Below are 27,977 nucleotides of genomic sequence, written 5' to 3'. Positions count from 1 at the left end.
TCAACTCCTCCAAGTCCATTTGGTTGGGCGAACTCCTTATATCGTCGGTCACCCAGGCGTACGGGTCGTAGGCCGCGCCAGTTCTAGAAGACCGGAAAACGATGCGAGGCATACCTACATCGGGGTACCACTCCGTTAGACTATGAGGTCGGGAGTCCATAGAAACCCAGAAACTACGCCTTTTCAAACTCAGATCATGGCCAAGAACAGTTAAAAACTACGCCTATCACGCAAATCACCTAAAACCTACCCAGGAATGGTGCCCCTCCCTTAATTCGTCTACCCCACCAGTGGGAGGTCATTCGGCTAAAGTAAACCAAGCATGCAACCATCGCAAACAACAACTACGCAGCGTTAAAACATAGCATAAACACAAGAGAAGAGGAAGCAGAAATTACCTGAATTGGTTGCAGGAACTTGAGAGGAAAAAGAAGGCACGAGAGGGCTCGAATAGGAAATTTTGGATATCAGGGAGAGAGGAAAGTGAAAATGGCAAGGGTAGGAGGAAAAGAGAAAGAAACTGTTTAAAAACCACCACAAGGAGCGCGAAAAGAGATAGGGGCAAAATGGTCTTTACGCACGGGGTTTCAACCCATTATGAGCATTTAATGCTCAGCACGAAGAACGAAGCGGCGAACGAACGCCTCAGCAGACCAAGGGACACGCGCACAAGAAACGCGCCTCTCCCACGGTCAGCCGACTCGGCGACAACACACGAACAAGGACATCACGCACCACCGATCGCCTTACGGCCATCACTGGCGCGTCGGGGGCACTGTTACGGCCCTGGATTCCCGCGGGTCAACCCGAACCGAACTCCACCTGGCCCGACTACACGCCTCTCAACCGACCCGGACACGCGTCCCGTACGGCTCTCTCGCAGCTATGGGACAGCGTCCTTGGGAGTATGGGCCTGCCCTCCAGAGGGGCCCAATACTGACGTGTATATAAGGGGAAGACTGGCTCTTCCCCCGAGGTACGTCACATCCCTACACCACCTTCATTCTGCCTGCACGTATTCTGACAAGAGCGTCGGAGTGTTTTTGCAGGTGGCATCCCCCTTCATACGAAGTGCTCGGGACCTCGCGCCCTCGGACTGGGAGACTGTGACCAGACGAGCCCCTTCCTTCACCCATGATCCTGACCCGAACCGTCCGGTAACCGATACACCGAACAGAATCTCAGGATGTCGATTAAGTATATTTGATAAGCAACAATTAAGTAAGTATTAGTAAAAGTAGCCAATGAGTAATAACTCAAATGGCATAATCTCTCTATACTCAATTAAGAAGTTATGGGTTCGAGTCTCATATCTTTGGTAAAAAAAAAAAAAAGTATTAGTAAAAGTAACATATGAAAAGATATTTAACTTTAGTGTTGAATTAAAATTAGAAAATAGTTTATATTTAATAAATATTAATTACTTAAAATTTTCTTGAACAAGAATTAATTAAAATAAAAACTAAATAGTTTTCCATCAACATAATGGGGAGAAAAGATGGGCACATACGTGGAGCCATGAAATGAAGCCCAACCCACTACCTTATTATGGACCATCCATAATTATGGATCATATTAGTTTTCTTTTCTTTTTTTTTTTTTTTTTGGAGTGAACTTATGATTCAGGCATTCAGCCCACTTTCTCAAACTAAATTAGCGTTATGTTCTTATTTCAAACGGAATTTTCCACCTATGAAAAAGACTCAAGTTTTGCATAATAGTGCTGGCCGAATAACATTACGTGATACGTACCAAAAGCTATGGATTTAACATGATTAATAATTATTCAAACTAGGATATCGTTGCATCCGAAGTTCGAGGGGGAAATCCCATTACATCTCTCAGATAAGTATGATGCTTATGATTCATTACAAGTGAAGTATATTTTTTTTTATTATCAACGAACTATAACTCAAATGGCATAATCTTTTTATACTTATTTAGAGATCACAAATTTGAGTCTCACTTGTAACTTTAAAAAAAATATATATTTTTTTTTGTTTCTGAAATTTATTAAAAAAATTTAAAATATTTCTAAATTTTATCTTACTTTAGTTTTATCTCTGAAATTTTATATTTATATCAAATATATTTTTGAGAGTCAAATTTTTAAAAAATTTAAGATTAATATAGTAATAATGCATAACAATTATATCTATTTTACTTGTATTAAAAATTGTTCTTGTAAAATTATTATTAAATTAATTTAAAATTTTTTAAAAAATTAACGGTCAAAATACATTTGATACAAATAAAAATTTTTAAAATAAAATAAAATATACGAATATTTTTTAAATTTTTAATAAATTTTTAAGACAAAATATATATTTTATTTTTGATTATATAACCAAGGGCAACAAGGATATTCTTTGTTACAAATGATGCCAATAAGTTTTTAATTTTTTAATTATTAGCTTCATCTAATAAACATAGATATGTTCTATTACATTTGGCTTTCTCCGCCTCCATAGACCAAGTAGCGAATTAGTGCGACAAATAATATCTTTAATCTTTGTTACCTTCTCCTTGTACCATATGAGACATGAGGGTATCCCTTCACATGACTCCAAAAACTGTTTTGGCCACAAGTTACAATTCCCCATCACACATCAATATGTATACACATGTACCAAGCTTTACGAGGCATTAGTTTGTTTGTTTATAACTTTATATATAATGAGAAATCTCAGGGTATTAAAATTTATTGTTTTTAGTCATTATTTAGTAATTTAATAAAATATTTTATCTCATATTTTTTAATATTAATAATTAATTAATAACTAAAAATAATAAATTTTTATAGTCTTTTAGTATTTTTTTTATGTATAGTTTACTATATTATTGGAATGGATTAATATAATTGACTTTAGTTGTGCTAAGAATAATTAAGATTATTCAATTAACTTGGCTAACCATCGTTATACTCTATGCATGATGATCGAACAAAACAATATATACATTCTCAGAACCACCCTATGAAAACCAAAACCACAATCCTTGAAGGATTTAAAAATCTGTATTTGAGTGAAGTTGAGTGCTAGATATATAGATTTGCATGATGATTATATGATACATTGATATCCCATCAAGTATGGATTCAAGTAAGTCTGCATAAATTTTCTTAGGTTCCATCTGGATTCTGATTTTGAAAACATATATTTATGTTTTTCTTTCCCTTTTTATTGTTTTTTAGAAGTAGAATTCAAATACAATTTTAAATTTTCATTATTAGTGTTTATGAACACATAACATATATATAAATATGTCAAATTGTCAATACGGTGAAATACAAATATATTTTATTGCTAATAGATATATAATTATTTATGTCTTTTTTTATTAACTTATATTTTTTGGACAATTGGTTATAATTTTATTGTTGTTGCTCCAAAAAAAAAAAAGACAAATAAAAAACCTTACAGAAAATCGACACAAACTCAAAAAAAAAAAAAAATCAAATAAGAGATATAATTTTGCATCTTAAAAAATGAATCACTACAATATTTTTTTAAGCCACGGTTTTTTATGTCAAATTTAAAAATCGTAATCGTAACTGATCTTAACCATGCTTTTTAACTGTGACTTTATAAAATAGTTTTTTGTCACAAAATTTTCCAAAAATAGCGTGATAATAGATATTAAAAGTAATGATTTTGAAGGATGATATTTTTTCAATATAGTTATTTTTAGATCACATTTTTATGTCACGTTTAATAAAAACGGTGACTTAAAAGTACTTATAGTCCGAGCTTTTTAATATATAATTATTATTTCAAACTGTGACTTAAAAGAGTCAAATTTTTGGGTGTTAGCAATTTTAGCATTTTTTATCATTGATCATTACATATATAAAATAATTTTAATAATTTATTAATTTATGTGTATAAATTTTAAAAAATGTGTATATAAACTATATTAATTTATGTATACAAATTCTAATAAATATTAGTATAAATTATATATTTTATATATATATAATTTGTATATATATAAGAGTAAATTATAGCTAAATAAAATACTGACAAAAAAAATAATATTTACTGGTTATATATTATTACTGGTCTAATAATACATGGTTAGGGGTGCTGGGTGGCAAGCGGGAAAACTCGCTCTGTCAGAAGCCCGCCTTGCCCCGCCTAGTGAGACGGTCCTAGAATTCCATCCCGCCCTGCCTAATTGCGGGCTGGCGGGCTAAGCCCGTCAAAATTTTTTTTCTATTATTAACTACTAAATAATATATATAAGTTCACAAACATTAAAGTCTTTGTAATTATAAATATCTAATAAACATAATTATAAACCAAATTTTCATCTAAAACATAATTATAAATATTTTTTCTAAAGCAAAATAAACATAATCCAAAATATAATTATAAATATTGTCTCCAAAACAACATAAACATAATCCAAAACAATTAATTTTCATCTTCATACTCTTGTAAGTTAGGTTGGAAGAAGTTGAGTTTTGGCAAAAAAAAATTGTAAAAAAATATCCCATTGCCAAAAAAAACTAAGCCCAGCAGAAAAGTCCGTTCCGCCTCGCCAAAGCCCGCTAAAATCCGCAATTTAAGCGGTGTAGGTTAGACGGATTTTTACTTTTTGGCGATCCTAATCTTTCAGTCCAACCCACCTTTTTTGACAGTTACGCAGGTCAACCCGACGAGTTTAGGCCCACCCCTATATGTGGCATACATGCATAAATGTATTTGATATGATTATTGCATTGTTAGGTTCAGCACATGGATATCCCTGGTTCAAAGGGATAAGTAGCGAGCCAAGGGGCATGCTCCTCTACACTCTTGTGCGCAATTGTGCTAAATACATTGAATGTGGCAACATCTCAGATGCAGATTCAGGATTAGCAAAAATTTCTCACCTTGCTTCCTCAGAAGGTGATCCATTTCAAAGGCTAGCAACTTATTTCAGTGAGGCACTTACCTGCCAACTTGTGAATAGATCATACCTCCATGGTGCCCATCACATTCTATCAAAACCACTCTCAACTTTTGAAGACTCTTTTGTTAAGGGTTTATTCTTTGAACTCTATCCATTCCAAAGGGTATCTTATGCGGTTACAAATCAGGCCATTATTGAAGCCATGACAGGGCTTCAAGGTATTCATATACTTGATCTTAGTGCACCCCATGATGCTACCCAATGGGTCCTCTTTATGCAGAGTTTGAAAGAGCGTTGTAGTTCTTCTTCTTCATCATCAACTAGACCACAACAACGACCATATTTGAAGATCACTTGTGTGCATACAAATCAGGAGGTGTTAGCCCAAATCAAGTTGCGGTTGACATTGGAGGCCGACAAGTTTATCCAATTCGAATTCAATGACATTGTGAGTATTATGTCAAATGTATAAAACAAAATCCAGCTATTAATTTAGCCAAATATATAAAATATATATTAAAGTATAAAATACATCTTAAAAATAAATTAAATTTTATATATATTTATACACAAATATATAATAATAAATTTAATAATTAATTTTATTACACAAAATATTTTTATATACATACACTTCAATAATTTTAATCACTGTTTACCTAGGCCTATAATATGCATAGATCTATTAAAAGTAGGATTATTTAACAATATTTTATCTAATTTTGATTTGTAATTTTATTTAATTTTAATTATATTTTATAATTTAAAAAAATTTAATCAAAATTTATTAGTGGTGTTATTCGAGTTTGTAGAAGAATGAAAATCGAACAAATTAAATTTTAATTGGTTTGGATTAGTTTAAATTTGAGATTTTTTGTTAGTAGATTCGAACCAATTCAAACCGATTAAATACAGGTGGGATTGGTTCAGATAATCGGATATTTGATTGAAAATAAAATAAAAAAAATTAAAATAATATAAGAAAAAATAAAAAATTATAAAAGTAATGCATAAGTGTAAAAAATAAAAATAAAAAATAATACATCATCGAAATTATATTTAAATAAATATCATAATTCGAGATAAAGAGAAATCACTTTGTATATATATTATTATATATATATATTTTTTAAAATTAATATAAGCCTAATGGAGTAATTGAATTGGTTCAGATTTTGCAATCCTAAAAATATTCGAAACCAATTAGAGTCAAATTTAATCGGATTTGATCTGACTGTCGCATACATAACTAATATAATTGGGTTGGGTTGATTTTAATTGAATATCCCTAAAATTTAATTTATAATGTAAAAAAGATTTTCAATTAAATATCTAAAAGTTTAATTGGGTGAATGTAATTTTAGCTAACTTATTACAAAATTGAGTTCTCCATGTGTCCAATAATAGAGAGACAAGGAGTATGCTTTAGTTAATAATAAACAAGTCTGAATGAGTCATAAAATATTAAAATTACCTGTGATTTTATGATATTTTTAATTCTCAACATATATAAAAAAATGCTAGCCAGAAGGTTAATACTTTAAAAAAAAAAATTTATGAAGAGTTAATTTAATTAGTATAGAAAAAAATATTGATTCCTTAATCTTTTTCTTGATTATTATATTACTATTATATGATATCTAAATTTTAATATTTTTAGTTAATACTGATAATTTTGCAACATATATACAGGTGAGTACTTTAGAAAATTTAAACCTAGATGATTTGCCTATACTTAACGGAGAGCCCGTTGCGATCAGTATTGTTCTTCAATTGCACCGCCTTTTAAGCACGGATGATCCACCTGTTCCAGCTGTAGTATCCAACCAATTCTTCCATCAACAAAATTTTGCAGATGTGATTGCCAAAGACAGTTATAATAATAACAATCACAATGTCATAATTAATCAAAGTCCTAATTCGGCATTGGCACTAGCAACTCATCATCGTTTAACTCAAAGCCCAGTGCCTAAGATGGAGTGTTTTCTGCACGGCCTCTGGAAGCTCCAGCCCAAAGTCATGGTCATCATGGAACAAGAATCAAACGTCAACGGACAATCCTTAACGGATCGGGTTGACAAAGCCTTGTATTTCTACGCTGCGTTGTTTGATTGCTTGGTAACGGCGCCGTCAGTGAAGAAGATCTTGGTTGAGAGAGCGATGTTGGGAGAGCAAATAAAGAATATAATTGCGTGTGAGGGAGCTGAGAGAAAAGAAAGGTATGAGTCGCTTAAGGCATGGATCTCAAGGCTTGAACTTGCTGGGTTTTGCGGTGAAGCTATTAGCTTGGAGGGGATGTTAAGAGGGTTAACTGAATTGCAGAATTTTGCACGTGGCTATAAGATTATTAGAGACGAAAAGTTTTTGTTTCTGTGTTGGAATAATAATCCACTCTTTTCTTTATCAGCCTGGAGATACTTGTGATGATGATGAAGAAGAAGTATCACCACAATAATGTGCACCAGCTTATTATTATGGATAGTAACCAACTATTGTTGGGTGATATGATTATATGTCTAAGTAATTTTTGTAATTAAATTTAACTATTATTTTTTAATATTGTTATTGAAAGATTATTCAACTGCCATTGCTAATTTTATTTTGATTTCTTTTTAAAATATTATATGTGCCAACAAATCAATCTTTATGTATTTATGTATTAATATATATATTTTATATTTTAATATATATTCTATACTAGTCATAACTGATTTTAACGATTATTTTTAGTGTATTTTAATATGTATTTTGTTTTTCTTTTTAATTTGTTATGCTTTTGGTCACCATATTTTATTGGCAAGTAAATATTTAATTTAGTCTCAAAATTTAAATTGTGTATTAATTAACTTTTTAATTTTCATAAATGACCAATTATATTCTAAAAAATTAAAAAGAGAGTCACTCCGATAAAGATGTCTAAAACGTCTTTTTTTAAGATATTTTTTAATAATTAAAATTTAACACATATAAACGATTAAATCGTGTTATTTTTGTCAAAATTTGGCCAGAAAAATTAACTTAACCAAAAAATAGTGAATCAAATTTTGAATCGTTTTAAATTAATATTATTTTTTATAAAAAATGACTACAATAACCTTATTATAAAAAATAACTAAAATACTTTTATTATATATATTCATTTTGAGAATCCTAATTAAATTCTAACTCTTTTTTTTCTCTGTCATCGTTAAGTTAGAATTTAAAATTTGTAAGATATATATATAATAGGAGTATTTTAGTTATTTTTTATAATAAAAATATTTTATAAAAAAATATTAATCTATACTGATTCAAAATATAATTTATTAATTTTTTGACTAAATTGATTTATTTATTTAATTTTAATAAAAATAATATAATTTAATACTTTAATTAATTATATATGTTAATTTTTAATTTTTAAAAAATATCTTAAAATAAAAATATTTTTGACATTTTTATTTAAGTGGTTCAAAAACATAAGTTTTCGTTCATCTCCGAGTGAATTGCCGTTACTAGAATCATTATCACTACTTATTATTGTTTATCTCCATTATCAACACCACCTTATCCTCACTCACTCACTCTCACCACCACCACCATCATCATCTTGTTTGTGTCTCCATTATCAACCCCACGGTGCCTTCTTCCATTTTCGCTACCTCATTCAACTTATCCTTGTCCCCTCCATACCATTGACCCATCATCATCTATCCATTCTCCACCCTCACGCCTACTAATCATCTCACTTTACTACCTCATACTCACTCCCACATTATCATTATCACATCTCTCTCTCTCTTTGAAGTAGTTATCGTGACATAAACTCAGACAGAAAATCGCCCTCAGAGGAGAGAAACGAGGTCACGATAGTATCAGAGCAGAGGCATCATAAGGGAGAAAGACACAATGTGCGATCGAACAAGAGGCTAAAGAGACTTTCAAAGCGGATTAGAGTTCATCGACAAAGACGATATCCTAGTTCTTTAAATCGGGGGAGGCACAGCGATGGCCTTGCGTGGCAATACCTATGTGACAGCAACCATGACTTTAGGGATGGTCAAGGGCACGAAGCGTGAGGCTCGGTGTTGGCATCTTGTAACATGCGGTGAAGGAGTCTTCGGTGGCAACGATTTCTTGGAATGAAATGTTGATGAAAAAAAAGAAAGGGAAGATGAAAACTCCGGGTCTCCGCTAAGGTGGGCCGGGTTCTCGTTGAATGACGTCGTTTTTATATTATCAAACTAGTACTTAACAGTACAAGTTAGCACTGATAAGACGGAAGTTTATTTAAAAATAAGATAAATGCTAGGGTATCTAAAATATGGTGTCTATTTACTAAAAAGAGTTAAAAAATTAATATTTAATTTAAAAGATATAAAAATACATAATTTTTAAAAATTCAAAACTTATTACAAAAAAAAGTTAGACAAAATTTAGGCACAAGTGATAGACATCATAGAATTGGCCTAAAAACAATAAAGACTCACGTTTTTTCAATTAAAGGACGTAATTGATCATTTATAAAAGTTAGGAATTTAATTGATACTTGATTTGAATTTCGAGAATCCAATTTGGCATTAATTTTTTTTACTGGCCTAGAGAAAATTAGCCAAAAAAACAGGCAGAACTTACTTTATTTAGCATTTATTAATTGTCAAAACAATTAATGAATGTTAAATAAGACAAATTCTTGCTGTCTTTTTTTTGTCTCCCTAATATTACCCTTATCAATACTTAGAGCAATTCTAATGAGATATTTTTTTGGTATCATTTTTTACTTTTGCCAAAGCTTAAGTGATTTAAAATTAAAATTTGTATTTGATATAATTAAAATAAAAATTTAGGTGTAATTAATTTTATATGAAATTAACAACTTAGATGATAATTTAGTTAAATTTATCAAATTATTTAACGATTCTCAACTATTAACTTCACATGAAATCAATTACACATGAATTTCTATCTTAATATAATATTTGAAATGATACTGGTATGAGTAAGGAGATATTATATCATTTTGACCAATATAATATAGTCACTTATATATTCATTAAACTCATTAAATGAACATTATAATGTTATTAATTTAAATGAGGCCAAGTATATATTAGAGTAACAAATTTCATATTGAATATCAAATTAATTTTTATGATATATGGTCCACAAATATTTATATAACACTTTATAAGACTTAAAATAAAATAAAATTAAAATCAAGTATTGGATATATTCTTAGATTACTATATTCACTAATTATTAGATGTACCTTTGCAAGAGAAAAATAAACTAACACTGAAGTTAATTTTTAAAAAATTTTAGATAAAATATTTTGATCTTCAGATAATTAATTTCACCTAAGAAATTAGTTTTTTATTATTTTTAATTAAATTTTAATATATATAGAACAAATAAATTTTTAATAAATTTTATTATAAAAAATTAAAGCTTAAAAATTATTACTATAAAATAATTTAATTCCCTTTAAAATGATAAAAAATCTAATTTATTCAACAAAAATAATTTTTGAGAATATTTAAAAAAAATTATTAAAAATTAAAATATCTAATCTAAAATTTTTCGAGGAACAACTTAAAAGGTTATTAAAAAAACGTGGGTGTGGTATTATAATAACATTTTATCTTATAAAATTTAAATTTCACCATAAAAAAATAAAAAAATATTTTGTGCTCTATTTGTTAGATTGGTAACGAACAATACCCTTGAAAATGATTATCACTATTGATAAGGATTACAATGCAGTTTCCATGTGGCAGCATATTATTGACTCATATTTAACTCATAAGTATAGATTAATCTTTTAGAATTAGAGTTAAAATAGTTACAAATTTAAATTAATAATTTGAGTTAAATTTTTTACAAATTACAAAAGAAAATAAAATTATCATAATATAACATATGATAGTTATTAATAAAACGTATTTTGGTTGAGATTTTAATTCTAGTTAAAAAAAAAAAGTTAAATTATGGTTATTTTATAGATTAAATATGAGTCAATAATATATTGTCACGTTAGAAATGATAATTTTCCTTTTATATTACAAGAGATCCCAGAACAATCAATTGTATTTGTTAGAAATAAAGAATAAAAAGGGTCTAAAATACAATTTATATTGTATATTTTGAGTTGTCCAAATCAATTATCCGAACCACCGATTGTTCTTCATTATTTGGTTTATCCGCTAACAAATTGTGCAGTCTACATATATATCCATATAACCCCACTAAGGCACTAACGAATTACATTTCCTCTCATAAGCATGAATATATAGTTTAGACATTATTTATTTATTTCCCTATAAAACTTAACCACTACCTGTTTGCATGTTTTCCTAGTTCACTTACAATTATATATAAAACAACCCCATTAATTTATTGAGCTACAGGGTGCTCTTAAGTCTTATGGGTAAACCTCACTTTGAATTGGATTGCTTATTTACCAAATTTGGAACCAAACCAACCTAACTTGTGAACTAATATAAAGGGCAGGTGTATAAACATAACAAATACTTGTCAACTAATTATTACGCAATTCACTAACTATTTATGTCATCCTCTCAGGGTCGTTAATTACGTCTAATAATAAGTAATAACCCAAAAAGAAAAGGAAGTAAAAGAAAAAGGAGAATGGTGCTTTATTTTGCAGTGAACGAAGGGCTTATAAATTAAAGATAAATTACATTCATTTTCTTTAAAATTGAATGATATGATACATAATAATAATTTTTATTTATAAAAGTACACACTTTTTTTAATTTATATAAATTAAATATTAAATATTATTAATCTCTTGTAAAAATATAATAAAAAATAAAAAAATATTATATGTAATATTGTTTAGAAATTAATTTTAATGCATTGATAATATAAAAAATTTTACTTTACATTATCCAATCAAAGTTATACGTTTAAATATTTTTTAAGTAGTTAACTAAAAATTAGTTATTTTTTATCAATTATATTACATATATATAAAAAATTAATTACTAAATCAGTCATTTATATATAATATATATTAAAATATAAAATATATATTAATATATAACATTTTTATACTTTTATTAATGTGATAATATATTATTAAATGTCTATGTAAAGGTCTTTTACTGGAATATTAAATTTTACTGCTGAACCTTAATTTTTGCCAATAAGTCATTAGGTAATAATTTCATGTAACTCACAACTGATTTGGAAGCAACCAATAAAGGCCCATACCCATATATATTCGTAGTATATCACGGCAAGTTTTGCGGTCACACTTGTTTATAACTTCTTGCTTTCTTTTTCACCCTTTCAGCACATGCAAATTAAATATCAAAATGTTGTATGTGTAGTTTAATTTATGTGTAAAATATATTTTGTATTTAATTAAGTTGGATTAGTTTAGTGATTAGTTTATTAGTTCATTCAAGTAAATATTAGAAGTTTGAATTCTGCCTTGTACATGTAGGAATTCATTGGCTAACAACAAACCTTTAAATAAAGTTCCGATCAGAGACAAATTAGTCTTTAGTCTCTTCGGATTGAGAGATGCAATAGAAAATAAAAAGATAAAATAAAATATATTTTGTATCTTAATAAATATTTTATATTAATGATTAATTTTAGTGAATATCTAATAAGATTAATTAAGGATACTACTATGCTAATTCAATTCATATGACTTTGATTAACTAGTTAGGCTTTGTGAATTTAGACGAAGACGATTAATTATTTTAATCATACAAATCAATTAAAGGAAAAAAGTGACAAAAAGAGAGGGAATTATTCTATTTATAAGAAGTCAAATCCCTTAGAAAAAAACGGATTAGGAGGTGGTTGTTCGTTATTTCTAAGGGAAAGTAGTTTTCAACCTATTCTGAGTGGACAACTAACTACCAATTTCATACACAATTTTCAAAATTGAGGAAATCAACGTTGAAGAAGTGAATGTCTGCATGTGCTGAGTGCTGACCTAATTATATTATGCATCATGGGAAATTTTGTTGCAAATGATTATTGACTAGTGATTACAATTTTCTTTTTTCTCTTCAAATTTGATTTCAACTAGACAGAATATTAATTAATGCTGTGGTACCTAAATAAGCAATGCTTTTATTGGTTTTAAGTTGTAACACATGATTGATTATTTTTTATGAGGTAAGGTACCAGAAAATAACTAACCTAATACTTTAAATTTGGTATTTTCTTCATCACTTTGATTTAGAACAATAAATAACTATTAGAAAAAAAAAAAAAAAAAACAACAACAAAGATATACCTACCATCCCACTAAATGGATTTCGTCTAAGTTTCTATTATCAACCCTCTCCATACCTCAATAGATCAGACTTATTGAAATAACATTCTCTAAATAATGCAATTTTTCCTAACTCACAATCCACTCCAATGAAAAATCATATCTCTAATGTTTCTATAAATACCAAAAGCACTACCTCCTCATTTGTCATCACCTCCCAATAAATCTCTCTATCATAATAACTTTGTAAATTATCTCCTTCTTCACTTTATTTTATGTTCTTTCATATAAAGTGAAGAAGCAAAATTAAAAATGTCTTTATTACTAAGGCTATTTATCTCACTTTACATTACCCTTGCTTCATTAGGCTTATGTTTTAGCTATTATATAGAGGAACCATTTCATCACACAAATGTTGAACCATACATTGTTCATCATGATGGGAGATTTATCAAGAGAAAACATGAACACTTTGGCCTAATGATGAGAGCTAATAGAGCTAAAAACCTTCATTTTTCAAGGTCAAGTGGAACAATTAGTGTTAATGACTTTGGAGCCAGAGCTGATGGAAGTGACGACAGTCGGGTACATATTAAATATGTTTTAAGAACATAAAAGTATTCGACAGAATTCGTAACATTTAATTTTTTTATTTATTTTTTATTTTTTATTTTTTGATTTTTTTACTTGTAGGCATTTGAAAAGGCTTGGAATGAAGCATGTTCTAGTGGGGTCACCCTTGTGGTGCCTGAAAGAAGGACCTACACTCTTAAGCCAATAAGATTTTCAGGTCCATGCAGACCCAACACTGCATTCATGGTGAGATATTTTCATACATATTCATATTCATACAATTAATGCTGTTATTATTACTTAGAATTTTGTTAATTCAAGTAACTGAAATTCTTATCTTTTTTTTCCTTTTACTTAGATATATGGAACAATTAAGGCATGGCCAGAGATGTCAGCATATGAAGATGATAGAAAACATTGGATTGTGTTTGATAGTGTCAACAACTTCAGAGTTGATGGTGGTGGCACTTTCAATGGCAATGGCAAAAAATGGTGGCAGAATTCATGCAAAACTAATGATAACCTTGTATAAATTCCAACTTAATTTTTTTCTCTTCCAATTTTCATTATTTTTAACTGTAAATTTGAATACTGACCTTAATGTTTTTTAATTTATTGGCAGCCATGCAAAGATGCACCAACTGTAAGTTACATAACTTTACCTATAGGAACTTAGGTGCTGAATTTTTAGTTTAATATTAATGGGAAATTTGAATTTATTATATTATAGGCTGTGACATTTTACCAATGCAAGAATTTGAGAGTGGCAAATGTGAGATTGAAAGATGCACAACAAATGCATGTGGCATTTGAGAGTTGCTTCAATGTTATAGTTTCCAATGTTCTTGTTAGAGCACCAGGATATAGTCCCAACACTGATGGAATTCATGTTGCTGAAACACAAAACATTGTTATAAGCGACAGTGACATTGGAACAGGTACAACATATATAAACAAAATTTAATCAAGCCATAAAAAACAATGGTTTGTAAATTTATTTAGTTTTGTTAATGAGATTCTTATGATAATTGTTCTCTGCAGAAGCTGTTGCACAAAATTTACATTTAGTTGTACAAAAAATAATGTTGCTCCAAATAAATTTTGTTGAAGATATAAAAAGTCAAATTAATAATGGGATTTATAAATAATTTCTAATTTTTTTTTCTCTTTTTTTTTTTTTGAAGGTGATGATTGTATTTCAATAGTAAGTGGATCTCAAAATGTTAGAGCTACAGATATCACATGTGGACCAGGACATGGAATCAGGTTTTATGACTATGATAATGGATATACCATATTACAAATATAATTAAATTCTACTTATATTTTTTATTATTTCATTATTTTTGTAATTTATATAAGTTTAAGCAATCAATGTTTTTGCAGCATTGGAAGCTTAGGAGCTGATAACTCTGAAGCTGTAGTGTCCAATGTGGTTGTGAACAGAGCCACCTTAACAGGAACAAGTAATGGAGTTAGAATCAAGACATGGCAGGTAAAGAGTTTGGTCTTTAGATTTTGAAACCTTTTGGAAAGTTAAATTAGGCACTCTACAACACATGAAACAGTTGAAAGAACATGGACTAATTGTTAAGAGTGGTGGTTCAACTTATCCACATTGATTTATTAAAATTTCTGGATTTGCCTAAGTTCAATAATGGTCTCTTAAGATATAAAATGGTTGAATTTTTTACTAAAGTTGCCAAATTTTTAGGCGCAAATTAGATAAGACAAACATGGGGGAAGTTGACCAATGATATAACATGAATTGGAACATTGAAGAAAGGAAAAAGTGCACCCAAGGTTGATAAATCTACATTTAGTTGGTCCTAGTCTTCTTGACTACATTTGTTGAGAAATATTTGTCAATTTATAATAATTCATTTTATTATTAGATCGTTTAATAATAAATAAGATGTAATAAGTCAACACAATTTTTTGTAAAATATTTTAATTGAGCAATCAATTATTATATATAAACTATTAGAGATATAATCGTCATTCACGCATATTTTTATCCGTTTATTTTTTTTTAAAAAAAGAGTAAATGTCCTTTATGGTTCCTAATTATTTGTTCGATGGACTTTCCACTCCCTAAAAAATCTAAAAACCTAAATCGGTCCCTATCTACTTTAATATATATATGTACGTTCCAGTCCCTGGTTAGAGATCAGAAAGGGCATTTACTCAAAATAGACAAGGGATGGAACGTACATATATCAAAGTAAATAGGGATCGATTTGGGTTTTTAGATTTTTTAGGGTGTGGGAAGTCCATCGAGTAAATGGTTAGGGACTGAAAAGGGTATTAAAAAAATTATGAAAAATTCACACAAACAAAAAAAAACTCTTACATGCATGATGGGACGTATTAAAGATATGTGTTTAATTTTGATGTATTAATAGTGTAAAAAGTTTTACACGTCTAATCATATTTGTTTTTTTTAATAATTATTCACGTACTTAATATAAAAAGTAGTAATTTTGTTGCTATGGTATTACGTAATTAAATATATGCATAAAATTATTTTATACTGATATTGCATCAAATTAAATTATAAAAATATAATTATTTATGTGTCTTCTTCTCGAAAAAAGAAAAATGATTCCATGACACAAACATTTTTTATGAGGAGTTTATACAGTTAACCAATTCCTAACCTACTCTATTGCTTATACATTGTATGTTGAACAAATGCAGGGAGGTTCTGGTTATGCAAGGAACATAAAGTTTTTGAACATAGTGATGCAAAATGTGACAAATCCCATAATCATAGATCAAAACTACTGTGATCAAGAAAAGCCATGCCATGAGCAGAAGTCAGGAGTTCAACTAAGCAATGTGCTTTACCAAAACATCAGAGGAACAAGTGCTTCAGAAGTGGCTATAAAATTTGATTGCAGCAGAACAGTGCCATGCAGAGAAATCTACCTTGAGGATGTGATATTAGAAGCAGAAGATGGTGGCAATGGCGACACGGTTGCCACGTGTCAGAATGTAAGATATGTGAACCGAGGAAAGTTTTTCCCTCAATGCACTCCAATGAGAAATAATCAAAGGGGAGGAAGATTTTAAGTTATTCTGTAAATGTATTCAGAGTTATTAGCAATTTGTTTCATTAAGGCTTTTATGTTGTGGCTTGTGTTGTGCGCCCCTTAAAGCTTTGTTTCTCTTGTCTCATCTTTGAAAACAAAAATGAACAACATTGTTCAAATAATTTGTGATAAGTTATGCAACAACAGAGACTAACTTGAACATTAGTATGTAATTTGGAGTTAGCTTTTCTTAATTCTCTCTTAGTTTCAGTAAAATATTTTCAATATAGAATGTAAAATGGAGAAGTCTAGTTAAAATACAAAATCAGATGGTTAAAATAATACTCATATAAAAATAGTTCGTAATATTATTTATATTAAAATAACAACTAAAATATATTAAATAATTTAATATATAATAAGTGTTTAAATTTCAATTATGGTTTCAATCATGTTAGATAGCGTATCAGCCAATAACAATTATTAGTTGGAATACAAACAAGTCAATAAAAATGGTGTAAAATAATCCATTTCCCAACTCGTGAAGAGCGTGCTCCTATTATTTTATTCAAAATAATCCATTTCCCAAATCCAACCTTACATTAAAAATGGTGTAAAAGCTCATCATCACTACTTCACTTCAAAATTTAGCAATAGCTACCCAATAATGTCTCATTCTCATACTCTTAGATTCTTGTTCCTCTTCTTCTGTCTCATCCATGCACCACTCTTCTCATCATCATCACAACAACCTCACATAATGTTACCCTCCCAACCAACAGAGAAAAAACTCACGACACTGCACTTCTACTACCACGACATCCTCGAAGGAGAGAACCGCACCGTGGTCCAAATCATTGACCCTTCAAACACCCCCAACAGTCTCGGAACCACGTTCATGATGGACAATGTACTAACCGAAGGTCCAGAGCTGAGTTCAAAGCAAGTTGGAAGAGCTCAAGGGATGTTCGGTTTGGCTTCCATACACGACCGTGGAATGGTTATGCTCATCAACTTTGCTTTCTCCGAAGAAGGGGAATACAAAGGCAGCACTCTTAGCATGCTTGGTCGGAACCCTGTTATGGACACCGTTCGAGAAATGCCTATCGTTGGAGGCACTCGTCTCTTTCGCTTTGCTTCTGGTTTTGCTATTGCTAAGAGCCTCTGGAGTATTTCAACGGAACAACATTTTGTGGTTGAGTACAACATTACTGTTTCTCTTCCATAAATTATGTAATGTCACATCAGTAAATCTTTTACATTCATCACGAGAACAAAAGAACAGATATGATTGCTGTGTAAAATCGTGCATCAAGAACTTAGTATAGTATTTACATTAAGTTGAGATCATTCCAAAATCAATAATTAATAATAATAAACAAGTTTGATTAATAGGATGAGGAATTGAAGTTGGTATGACACTTCTAAACACACACAATAATGATAAAAACATTATATATTTACAAATTACAAGAACTTAATCACACAGTAAGTCCATCAGAAACTCCAGTTGTTGCGGTTACTGGGAACACTACATTGTCATAGAGAAGGCCAGCGACGGCAGCACCAAGCAAGGGACCAACCCAATACACTGCTTGGTTCCTGAAACTGCCACCAATGGCGGCAGAGCCGAAAGCACATGCTGGGTTCATTGAGCCTCCAGAGAAGGGACCTGCGGCTAACACATTTGCACCGGCTATAAATCCAATTACAAGTGGTCCTGTAGCACTCAATGGACCACGCCTTGGGTCCCTTGCTGCATAAACTGTGTACACCAATACAAATGTCAAGAAACCTTCTAGTACCGATGCTCCAAACCCTGTCATTTCTTCAGCAATTGTGTATGTCGGAACATGCTACAAAAAAAAAATTATCGTGTATATACCATGTTAAATATCAATTTAGTTAAATATATCTTATTATTAAAATTTGTTACGTTAAAGTATAGTAGATGTGAAAATGAAATGAAAGGAGAAACATATATACCATTCCAACAAGGATGACCCTAAGGACAAGGCAAGCCATAACAGAGGCTATAAGTTGGGCAACCCAATAAAAGAGAGCGGTTGGTACACTAACATGGCCTCCTATTGCCATTGCAAACGTAATCGCCGGGTTGGCGTGTCCACCGGAGATGTCCCATGCGGTGTACAACACTGACGACAAGGCGAAAGCGTTTGCAATGGCAACCACAACAAGGGTAGCCGGATTCAGTGTTGCATCAGGCATCAATTTCCCTGCCATTAATTCGTGAAACACCAATTAATTAAACCAAAACAAGAAGTTACATGTAAAATGAAAAACGAATGAGTATGTGTAACTATAATTGTGAAACAAATGGTGTTAAACATTTAAGAAAAAGAACAAGTAATTAATTACTCACGTGCGGACATTCCAGAACCAACAACGGCAAGAACAAAGAAGAAAGTGGACATGAACTCGGCGAGATAAGAGCGAAGAGCATTTCGAGTGAGAGATTGATGGAACCGGCTAGTGACATTGTTAGCCATTGCGCATAAGAATGCAGTGCAACGGAACAGGGAACTCACTAAGACAGACAAAGCAAAACGCATTGAAGAAAAACAAAGTTCCCTTTTTATAAATAGAAGTGGTTGGGACGTGGCTTTTGAAGAGAAGATACACAACGCTTCCACAGAGGTGAGAAGGGGGAAGGGGGGTTTCGAATGTGCATTTTGAAACAAAAACCAACTATAACCGCCAACCTTTGTGTCTGCTTTTACTTCCTACACTTTCTATCATATTTCTTAACTGCTCTTTTAATTAGTATTCTCTAATTTTATTTGAAGTTTTCTCTTGGGTTTGAGTGGTAAACTATGTTTTACTTCTTGGGCAAATTCGACTATTTTTTAGTATACGATTTTAAACCACTAGATAATTATTCAATCACATCTCCACTTATATGATACAATACACAATACATTAATGTAGAAATTTTAGGATATGTACCTTAAATCTAAAATTTTGGGTTAAATTTCACTTTGATTTTTACTATTTAAATAGTACTTATACAAATAATAGTCTGGTAAAAATAACTATTTTATTAAAATGATATCACAATTATATTCAAACTCTGATATAAATATATAATGAAAAACCAAACTCTTTTAAGTGAATATACAAGGGAATTGAGAAGAATTCAGTGCATAATTTATTTTAGGCTAGAATACAAGATTTATTATTAAAAATAAAGTATTTACCATCTTAAATTCTTAATTAACTAATCTCGTATTTATTTCTATTATTCACATTTATTTAATACAAAAATTAGATTAATAAACGAGTCAACACTTCTAATTTGTTAGTATATTGTAATTAATTTAATATGCATAAGTCTATTTTGATTTTGACTCTTATTGCAAATTGTATTATAAACAAAGATATTTTTTGGGTAAAAAACCTTAATAAGCCAAGTCAAGAATCATGTAACGTAAATACGCCAAAGCGAAAATCGTTTCAGCAATAAGCCAAATCATATTTCTATATAATTCGAACCATGCTGGTTCGAATTCCATTTTTACATAATTCGAACCAGCTTGGTTCGAATTATACACAAACACATGCATACACGTAATTCGAACCAGCTTGGTTCGAATTACACACAAACACATGCACACACATAATTCGAACCAGCTTGGTTCGAATTACACACAAACACACGCACACACTAATTCGAACCAGCTTGGTTCGAATTACACACAGTAATTCATGGTATAATTCGAATTATGCTGTTAAAAAATTAATAATTTATTTAAAAAAATTTATTAAAAAAATTAATAATTAAAAAATTAAAAAATATATATTTTTATTTCATACGTTAAAAAAAGCTAACAAAATATTTAATTACGAGACTTCTTTAAAATATTAATGAGCTATCAATTCGAATTCCATACAATACTTTTCTGTCCATTTTTAATAGTTCATGAATATTTTTTAATAAATTTTTTTAATAAATTTTTTTAAATATAGTACAAAAAATATTTTATCCTATGCAAAACAATTTAAAAAAAATGGCTTAAAAAATGTTAGGAGTACTATAAAAATTTGTAATGTTATAATAACTTAGGTAAATACATGCATGTCAAATTTTAAATAAAATACTCTACATAGTCAATAATAATTTAGAAATGAAAGAAAATATTTTATTCCATACAAAATAATTAAAAAATATATTTTATTCTATACAAAATAATTTTAAAAAATGGCTTAAAAGATGTTATGAGTACTATAAAAGTTTGTAATATTCCAGTGATTTAGGTAAATACATGATAAAAATATTTTTTCTTTAATTTCTAAATTAGTAGTGACTATGTGTAGTATTTCTTTAATGTCTTAAGTCATTAGGACATTACAAATTTTTATAGTACTTCTAACATCTTTTAAGCCATTTTTAAAATTATTTTGCATAGAATAAAATATTTTTTTATGGTATAATTTAAATAAATTTATTAAAAAATATTCATGATAATTTTTTAATAAAATTATTTAAATTATATGGTGAGACGCATAGTGAAGTTCGAATTACTCTGATTCAAATGATATGGTGAGCAATTCGAATTTTATACAATACTCTTCTGCCCATTCTTGATAGCTCATGAATATTTTTTAATAAATTTATTTAAATTATACCACAAAAAAATATTTTATTCTATGCAAAATAATTTTAAAAATGGCTTAAAAAATGTTAGAAGTACTATAAAAATTTGTAATATCCTAATGACTTAGGACATTAAAGAAATACTCCACATAGTCACTAATAATTTAGAAATTAAAGAAAAAATATTTTTATCATGTATTTACCTAAATCACTCGAATATTACAAACTTTTATAATACTCATAACATCTTTTAAGCAATTTTTTAAAATTATTTTGTATAGAATAAAATATATTTTTTAATTATTTTGTATGGAATAAAATATTTTCTTTCATTTCTAAATTATTATTGACTATGTAGAATATTTTATTTAAAATTTGAGTACATGCATGTATTTACCTAAGTTATTATAACATTACAAATTTTTATAGTACTCCTAACATTTTTTAAGCCATTTTTTTAAATTGTTTTGCATAGGATAAAATATTTTTTGTACTATAATTTAAAAAAATTTATTAAAAAATATTCATGAACTATTAAAAATGGACAGAAAATTATTGTATGGAATTCGAATTGATAGCTCATTAATATTTTAAAGAAGTCTCGTAATTAAATATTTTGTTAGCTTTTTTTAACGTATGAAATAAAAATATATATTTTTTTAATTTTTAAATTATTAATTTTTTTAATAAATTTTTTTTAATAAATTATTAATTTTTTAACAACATAATTCGAATTATACCATGAATTACCGTATGTAATTCGAACCAAGTTGGTTCGAATTAGTGTGTGCGTGTGTTTGTGTGTAATTCGAACCAAGCTGGTTCGAATTATGTGTATGCATGTGTTTGTGTATAATTCGAACCAAGTTGGTTCGAATTATGTAAAAATAGAATTCGAACCAGCATGGTTCGAATTATATAAAAATATGATTTGGCTTATTGCTGAAACGATTTTCGCTTTGGCGTATTTACGTTACATGATTCTTGACTTGGCTTATTAAGGTTTTTCACCCATATTTTTTGTTAAAAATTAAATAATTTAGCAGAAATTGATCTAAATTTATGTGCCGAGCAAATAAAAAATTTCAAAGAATATATACTCAAAATTGCTAATGATATATAGTAGTAGTCCCACATGTCAATTATTAATTAACAACAAAACTTACTTCTAGTTAATGTAAATATATAAACTTAAGGTGGCTATTTCATTGATTAATTTTTAGGGATCAATTTGTGTAATGTAAAATTCTGAGATGAAATTATCACTCAAGTCTTTTATTTATTATTTATTTTCTTAAGTTCTTATTTTGGTGTCAAGTAGTCAATTATGTTTAGTCAAATTCGAGTACTTGTTGTCTCTTTTTAGTTGCAAAGGCACTAGATAAATTTCTTCTGGTTTAATCATCAAATCACATCTTTCATGAACACAGTACAACAGAAAAAATTTTAGTATCTATGCCTTAACTAAAATTTCGGATTAAATTATAGTAGTGTTTTAACTATTTAAATAATACTTCGATTATTGTAAGAAAGAATTTTAATACACTTTAAAAATCTAAATATATTTCTTTTGTTTATGAAATTATTGTATGATAAATTCTAATAGAATAATGTTAATATTAGAAAAATTAACAATAAATAATTTCAAAATATTATTTCATACATAAATACTAATTATACAATAATTAGAAAATAATCTTAACATTTCAGATTCTCCACATGAATGAGGAAAATGTTGCAATTTCGTCGCAGTCTTTAAATTTACCTCCTTTTGGAATGATTTGATTATTTGTAGTTTTGTACAACTTTGAATAATAATTTCATAATGATAGCAGTAACACATGAAACATGGGGGTGGGTATGCCGTATGCGGTATTCAAAAGTACCATTTTGGTCTAATTGCCTCTTCTTTTTCTGTTAAATCTCGATAATGGTACCACTCTGCTCCAGCCTTGCCTACCGGTAATGGTGACCTCACAAAAATTTCAACAGGCTTGGGGACGTGAACGGACAAAAGCAATTCCCCAGCAGTTTCTATTTGTTTCGGTTCTGAGATTTTAAATGACCTACTAATTGGATCAACACTAAACCATCCTAGACCTGATATAGCTACATCACAAGCTGGCCTGCTCCAAAAACAAAACAAGACAATTCATTTTATCAATTATCTTCATAATAAGTATTTGCATTTTATTCTTTGGCTTAAGTGACTCAACAGTAAACACTGGAATGAGCTTTGATCTAATGGCAAATTAAACCCTTTTTAAGTGAAAAGAGTTGCTAGTTTTGTTAAAGAAAAGTGAGTCAGAGTTATACCTTGCCACATCTTCAAATTTTATTTGCAATTTACGCTGGGAATCAAGTCCTCTCCAGTTCTCGACATTTTCTTTTCCACTTGGAGGGGTCAGCAGAACTCCAAGTTCTTTCTGAGAGATAAAACAAAGCCCTCATTCAGGTTTGAGGTGGAAAGATCCTTATCTCAAATTTTGTTGACATAAGCCAAATTTAAGCACCAGCAATAAATTACTCAATACCTGATAAAATTCATCTGCGTCTTCTGTGGGTACAACATGAATTGGTAGACGATTCGGACCATAAAATGTCAAACTTGTTTCTGGGAGAACCTGAAAATGGACTGATGACATTATTAGAACAGGCAAAAGGAGATAAATAAATGGGGCTATGATGCGATATAATAATATTAAAACCTTCAAGACGTCAATTCTGACAAGACCCCCCCAAAATATGGAAAATGCATTCAAGCCATTCACTTTGGAACTGCCTTCCTCCACACTGTCTGAGCGTACTCGAAAACTCTAGCAGTAACACGAGGATGATGTTAGTATTAGTTAAACTGTATAATGTCTTAAAACAATCTCTCAACTGGACATAACATACTGGGAAAGATTGGCCCCTAAGCCGGCTTTGAGGAGCAAGGGAGGGAAGATCTTCAGAATGAACAACTGCAGTTTGCCTATGGTGGAGATGAACTCCCGGAGTATCATACAGCTTCTGCATGAGTTAATTTAAAAATAAGAATAATTAATTAATTAACTAATAAAAAGACTAAGATTAAACCACTGATCCCCATAATATAAAAATCGGAATGGCATACCCCTCCTCCTAGGAAAGCATTAATTGGAATTGGCCCTAATGTAGTTCCAGGAACTGCAGATTGTATTGGTTTGTACTTTTGTGCAGATGCAGCCACTGGGTCATTTATTGCCATTGTTTCTGACATAATACACTAAAAATATCAACAAGGAATGGAATCCATGCACCTTAAAAAAGCTGGAATTGGAAAAAAGACGATAGGAAAAAATGGAGATAATTTAGAGCAATCATAACGACGACAACTATACCTTTTCCTACTGGGACTTGTTGCATCTGTTGCATCCCATCATAAACCATTTATATACATAGATAATACATTAAAATTAAGTCTTTAACAATGATTTTATCTATAGCCTTTCCTGGTCTTTGTCTACCGATACACATAAGGCTACACTCTGGTGTCTAATCTACTCCCCATATAAACAAACGAATTTTTCTTTCAGCTAATGAATAAGCTTAATCCTCATAAGTAGGGAGTATAGATATATAACGGACTTACTCAGTAAAGCATTGATGAAAGCAGATTTCCCAACATTTGCCGAACCCTGTAAAATAAAGTTCCAGTCAATATTGTTCTAGGTTCAACCACTAGGAGCTTAATGACCAAAGATAGAAGAATAAAAAAAATAAGGAATCATTACAATTTAATATATGAACCCTTCTACTGTTTGCCATAAATACAAAGGTATAACACTCAGAAAATCCATGGAAAACTCGGTAAATGCATCAATGCTGGATCATCAGCTCATAATTCAATAATAACTCAGTCAAGCATACGAAACTTCCATTGTGAAACTTACCAGAATGTATATATCTCTTCCCTGCACAAATGAAATTAAAATATAATTTTAGCAGAGGGTAAAACAAGAATTTGTAAATGATAACACGTAAAGTGAAGTTTACAGGAAACATTTCAAACAGTAATCAGTAATCACATTGTGATCGATGTGACTCAAAATTTGGCAATACAGATCAAAGTCCTTTATAAATATTAGGAGTACAAAATCAGGAGTCCATTATAAGAAGGACGAGCGCAAAAAATAGTTTGAGTTTCTTTGCGATTTTTTTTTCTTTTTTAACTTTTCTATTTGCTTGTTGTTGTTCTTGCTCCACTTATTGTGTTGAGCTCTCTTGTTCAAAAAAAAAATGGATAACAGAGTTGACAACATCTTAGATGTAAACGCAAATGGCAATGCATCATTAAGTTCCCCAAAAGAATCTCTTGGTCTTTCTTAAGAAATTAAATCAGGGTAAGCCATGACAGAGAATAGAACCTTCTTCTCTTTCTGGACTTCAGATATCACTCCAGTTATCCCAACCAATGATTTTGAACTGGTCAGATGGACACTGAGAACACTGCAAAGAATATTAGCATATGATAAGTTAATTCAGCACAGTTTATAAAACTATCCAGTGTTTCTGCAGGACAAAAAATATAAGAATTGGACGCATTACATCTCAATAACATTAACTTTATGCGAATTTTTTCTCACTCTTAACCTTTAAATAATTCGTGTATTATAACATTCAAATGAAAAAGTAATCAGTTTAATACAAAGACAAAGTGTTTGTATATGAAACTTACTTCAGTTTCTTTCTTGTAATGGCCTCTACAATCCAATCCCCAACACAGTTAAGATCAGTATCTCTTGGAAGGAGATCAATCTATAAAGTAAACATATTGTTAAATATGACAACCATATACATAAATAAACAACCCTATCATATATCCACTAGAGAAGGGGAAAAAAACCAAACACAATTATAAGCTACACATGTAGGATTACCTTAGTCACCACCAGTATTATAGGATTAGCACCAGCAAGATCACGCACACGGGATAAAAAGCTGCCATTGAAGTCAACAATATCAACCTAGAAGTTTCCAAGTATAACTTGTAATATGAGTACAACAGTTTAAATGCATACAAGTATAGCAAGAGCTTTTAAATGATCAGCTATCACAATTCAACAATTTATTATGTTCTCAAGTAATAATATTTCATTATATGCTAGGCCTATAAGTTGGTGCTCGCTATGAAACAGATATAAATATTACTTTGAAGAGTTATTGCATCAAAAGATCCACTAAGAACAGATTCATAAACTAATAGAAAATGCTTTCTACAACAAAAACTATTTATAAGAAAAAGGATTGCATTTCACCACAATGTAAAAGGTTCGGTTCTGACTCATGCTTCAATTATCTTATAATCATACATTTCAAGATCCTCTACTTAATAATAATTAGAAATAGTTTCTGAATTTGATTATAGAAACTGGAACCTACACATAATGCTGACTTAAAATTCCTAATTCTGAAATCTGCACATAATTAGCTTAACATCTCTCAATTTAACTTTTCTCTTTGCTCTTCTTAACATAACTTCTACCAATTTCGAAAAATTAAAGGCAAGAAAAAATGTTCAAAATGCATAGTTTTACCAATTTGACAACCAAAGCTTTCTCGTGACGCAAATGGGAGAGCTTCTCTCTGAGCTCTTCAGCCGTAACAAACAATTTCCCACCGTTATATCCTCCGTGTCCACCAACGGCAGTTATCATCTTCCCGTGCGACAGAAGCCGGCACCGTCCACAGAGAACCGTTCTTAACTGGCGGTGCTTATTCTTCAGTTCATAGGTTTCCAGATTCACATATCCAGGTGCTTCTTCGTCGGAAGTTTGCAAGGGCGCGCCGCAACCGTAGCAAGAGGCCACATTCCTCGAAGCTTTCAGAGGCTTCTCTTTGTTTTTCTTGTTCCTATTCTTCTTGTTCTCCTTGATGATGAGCTTCGCGGCCTCTGCCACATGGTGGTGTTCGAGGAACCTCTCTCCCGGAGAGGGAGCGGCGGCGCCGGTGCCATCGGGTTCCGCGGACAAACGCGCTTTCAGGGAACGCGATTTGGGGAACTGGAAGAGGATGAGGGTTCGGGACTTGGGGTTTTGGAGAGGGAGAGGTGTGAGAAAAGTGGATAGGGTTTTAAGTGCCATTGATACTCAAGTCCCTTCCCGGGAAATGCTTCAAGCTGTGAGTTGAAAACATGTATCCTTTTTTCATTTTAACTGGAAGTTAAAAAACGACTTGATCACATGAATTGAATGGATATTATGGTCTTTTTGGTGACGAATGGATATTATGGTCTAATATTATAAAATTAATTTAATATTTAATTTTTAATATAAAAATTTGATTAATATTATATAACTATCACTTTTATATACATATCTATCTTGTATATTTTTTTTTTCAAAATTAGAAACTACTGTAAACAAAAAAATTCATTGAAAAAAATATACATATATAAAAAAATATAATAATTAATTTATATAAAAAATATTTTATAGATAAATAATTAATTTAATAGTTAAATTTTTTTAATAAAATATTTTTTTGATCTTTAATATTTGTATCAAATTTTAATTTAATCTTTAAAATATTTTAAATATTTTGTTTTAATTTCAAAATTTTTTAAACAAATTTAACATTATTTTACTATTATATTTGA

General features: G+C 29.9%; 4 protein-coding genes and 1 pseudogene across 7 annotated transcripts; 3 read left to right on the top strand and 2 right to left on the bottom strand.

The window, feature by feature from the left end:
* The first annotated feature begins 566 nt into the window (after positions 1-566).
* Positions 567-7,320, top strand: LOC107632524 (GRAS family protein TF80 pseudogene; annotated as a pseudogene).
* Positions 7,321-13,180: 5,860 nt separating this feature from the next.
* On the top strand, positions 13,181-16,932 carry LOC107629647 (polygalacturonase QRT2). Of its 2 annotated transcripts, XR_015907407.1 has the most exons (9): positions 13,343-13,720; positions 13,829-13,954; positions 14,067-14,234; positions 14,331-14,351; positions 14,439-14,646; positions 14,893-14,974; positions 15,095-15,203; positions 15,423-15,511; positions 16,409-16,540. XR_015907407.1 is itself a non-coding variant. In XM_088508977.1 (8 exons), the coding sequence occupies exons 1-8, from the start codon at positions 13,448-13,450 to the stop codon at positions 16,781-16,783; spliced, it is 1,362 nt and encodes a 453-aa protein (XP_088365103.1). In that variant the 5' UTR covers positions 13,181-13,447; the 3' UTR covers positions 16,784-16,932. The 2 variants fall into 2 exon arrangements, 1 of the variants encoding a protein (XP_088365103.1); XM_088508977.1 differs by lacking the exon at positions 15,423-15,511 and having other exon boundaries at positions 13,181-13,720; positions 16,409-16,932.
* A 443-nt stretch (positions 16,933-17,375) lies between these two features.
* Positions 17,376-18,135, top strand: LOC107629646 (dirigent protein 21). The gene has a single exon (XM_016332483.3). The coding sequence runs from the start codon at positions 17,411-17,413 to the stop codon at positions 17,969-17,971; it is 561 nt and encodes a 186-aa protein (XP_016187969.1). The 5' UTR covers positions 17,376-17,410; the 3' UTR covers positions 17,972-18,135.
* An 89-nt stretch (positions 18,136-18,224) lies between these two features.
* Positions 18,225-19,316, bottom strand: TIP5;1 (tonoplast intrinsic protein 5;1). The gene is made up of 3 exons (XM_016332482.3): positions 19,127-19,316; positions 18,730-18,980; positions 18,225-18,599 (listed from the first exon to the last, which is right to left on the bottom strand). Exons 1-3 carry the CDS (start codon positions 19,314-19,316, stop codon positions 18,225-18,227), a joined length of 816 nt encoding a protein of 271 aa, XP_016187968.2.
* A 3,661-nt stretch (positions 19,317-22,977) lies between these two features.
* Positions 22,978-27,561, bottom strand: NOA1 (P-loop containing nucleoside triphosphate hydrolases superfamily protein). Of its 3 annotated transcripts, XM_016332480.3 has the most exons (12): positions 26,917-27,559; positions 26,260-26,346; positions 26,058-26,137; positions 25,747-25,828; positions 25,273-25,293; positions 24,972-25,017; positions 24,474-24,592; positions 24,257-24,370; positions 24,067-24,174; positions 23,893-23,982; positions 23,675-23,784; positions 22,978-23,484 (listed from the first exon to the last, which is right to left on the bottom strand). In XM_016332480.3, exons 1-12 carry the CDS (start codon positions 27,460-27,462, stop codon positions 23,235-23,237), a joined length of 1,653 nt encoding a protein of 550 aa, XP_016187966.1. In that variant the 5' UTR covers positions 27,463-27,559; the 3' UTR covers positions 22,978-23,234. The 3 variants fall into 3 exon arrangements, with proteins under 3 accessions (XP_016187966.1, XP_088364322.1, XP_016187967.1); XM_088508196.1 differs by lacking the exon at positions 25,273-25,293 and having other exon boundaries at positions 25,735-25,828; positions 26,917-27,561; XM_016332481.3 differs by lacking the exon at positions 25,273-25,293.
* Positions 27,562-27,977: the final 416 nt, after the last annotated feature.

Source organism: Arachis ipaensis, chromosome B3 (genome assembly GCF_059453495.1).
Source record: "Arachis ipaensis isolate K30076 ecotype BB chromosome B3, ASM5945349v1, whole genome shotgun sequence".
NCBI lineage: Eukaryota > Viridiplantae > Streptophyta > Magnoliopsida > Fabales > Fabaceae > Arachis > Arachis ipaensis.
The sequence above is the reverse complement of the archived record's forward strand: the minus strand, read 5'-3'. Positions and strand labels throughout refer to the sequence as shown.

Bases quoted from the DNA above. Each gene is read 5' to 3' on its own strand.
- NOA1 (XM_016332480.3), bottom strand. From the start codon at position 27,462: ATGGCACTTAAAACCCTATCCACTTTTCTCACACCTCTCCCTCTCCAA. The intron at 23,983-24,066 runs GTTTTAATATTA...GTCCATTTTCAG, and splicing joins TCAGAATTGACGTCTTGAAG to GTTCTCCCAGAAACAAGTTT. The intron at 23,785-23,892 runs GTATTGAGTAAT...TTTATCTCTCAG, and splicing joins ACGCAGATGAATTTTATCAG to AAAGAACTTGGAGTTCTGCT.
- LOC107629647 (XM_088508977.1), top strand. From the start codon at position 13,448: ATGTCTTTATTACTAAGGCTATTTATCTCACTTTACATTACCCTTGCT. The intron at 14,975-15,094 runs GTTTTATGACTA...ATGTTTTTGCAG, and splicing joins GGACCAGGACATGGAATCAG to CATTGGAAGCTTAGGAGCTG. The intron at 15,204-16,408 runs GTAAAGAGTTTG...GAACAAATGCAG, and splicing joins TTAGAATCAAGACATGGCAG to GGAGGTTCTGGTTATGCAAG.
- LOC107629646 (XM_016332483.3), top strand. From the start codon at position 17,411: ATGTCTCATTCTCATACTCTTAGATTCTTGTTCCTCTTCTTCTGTCTC.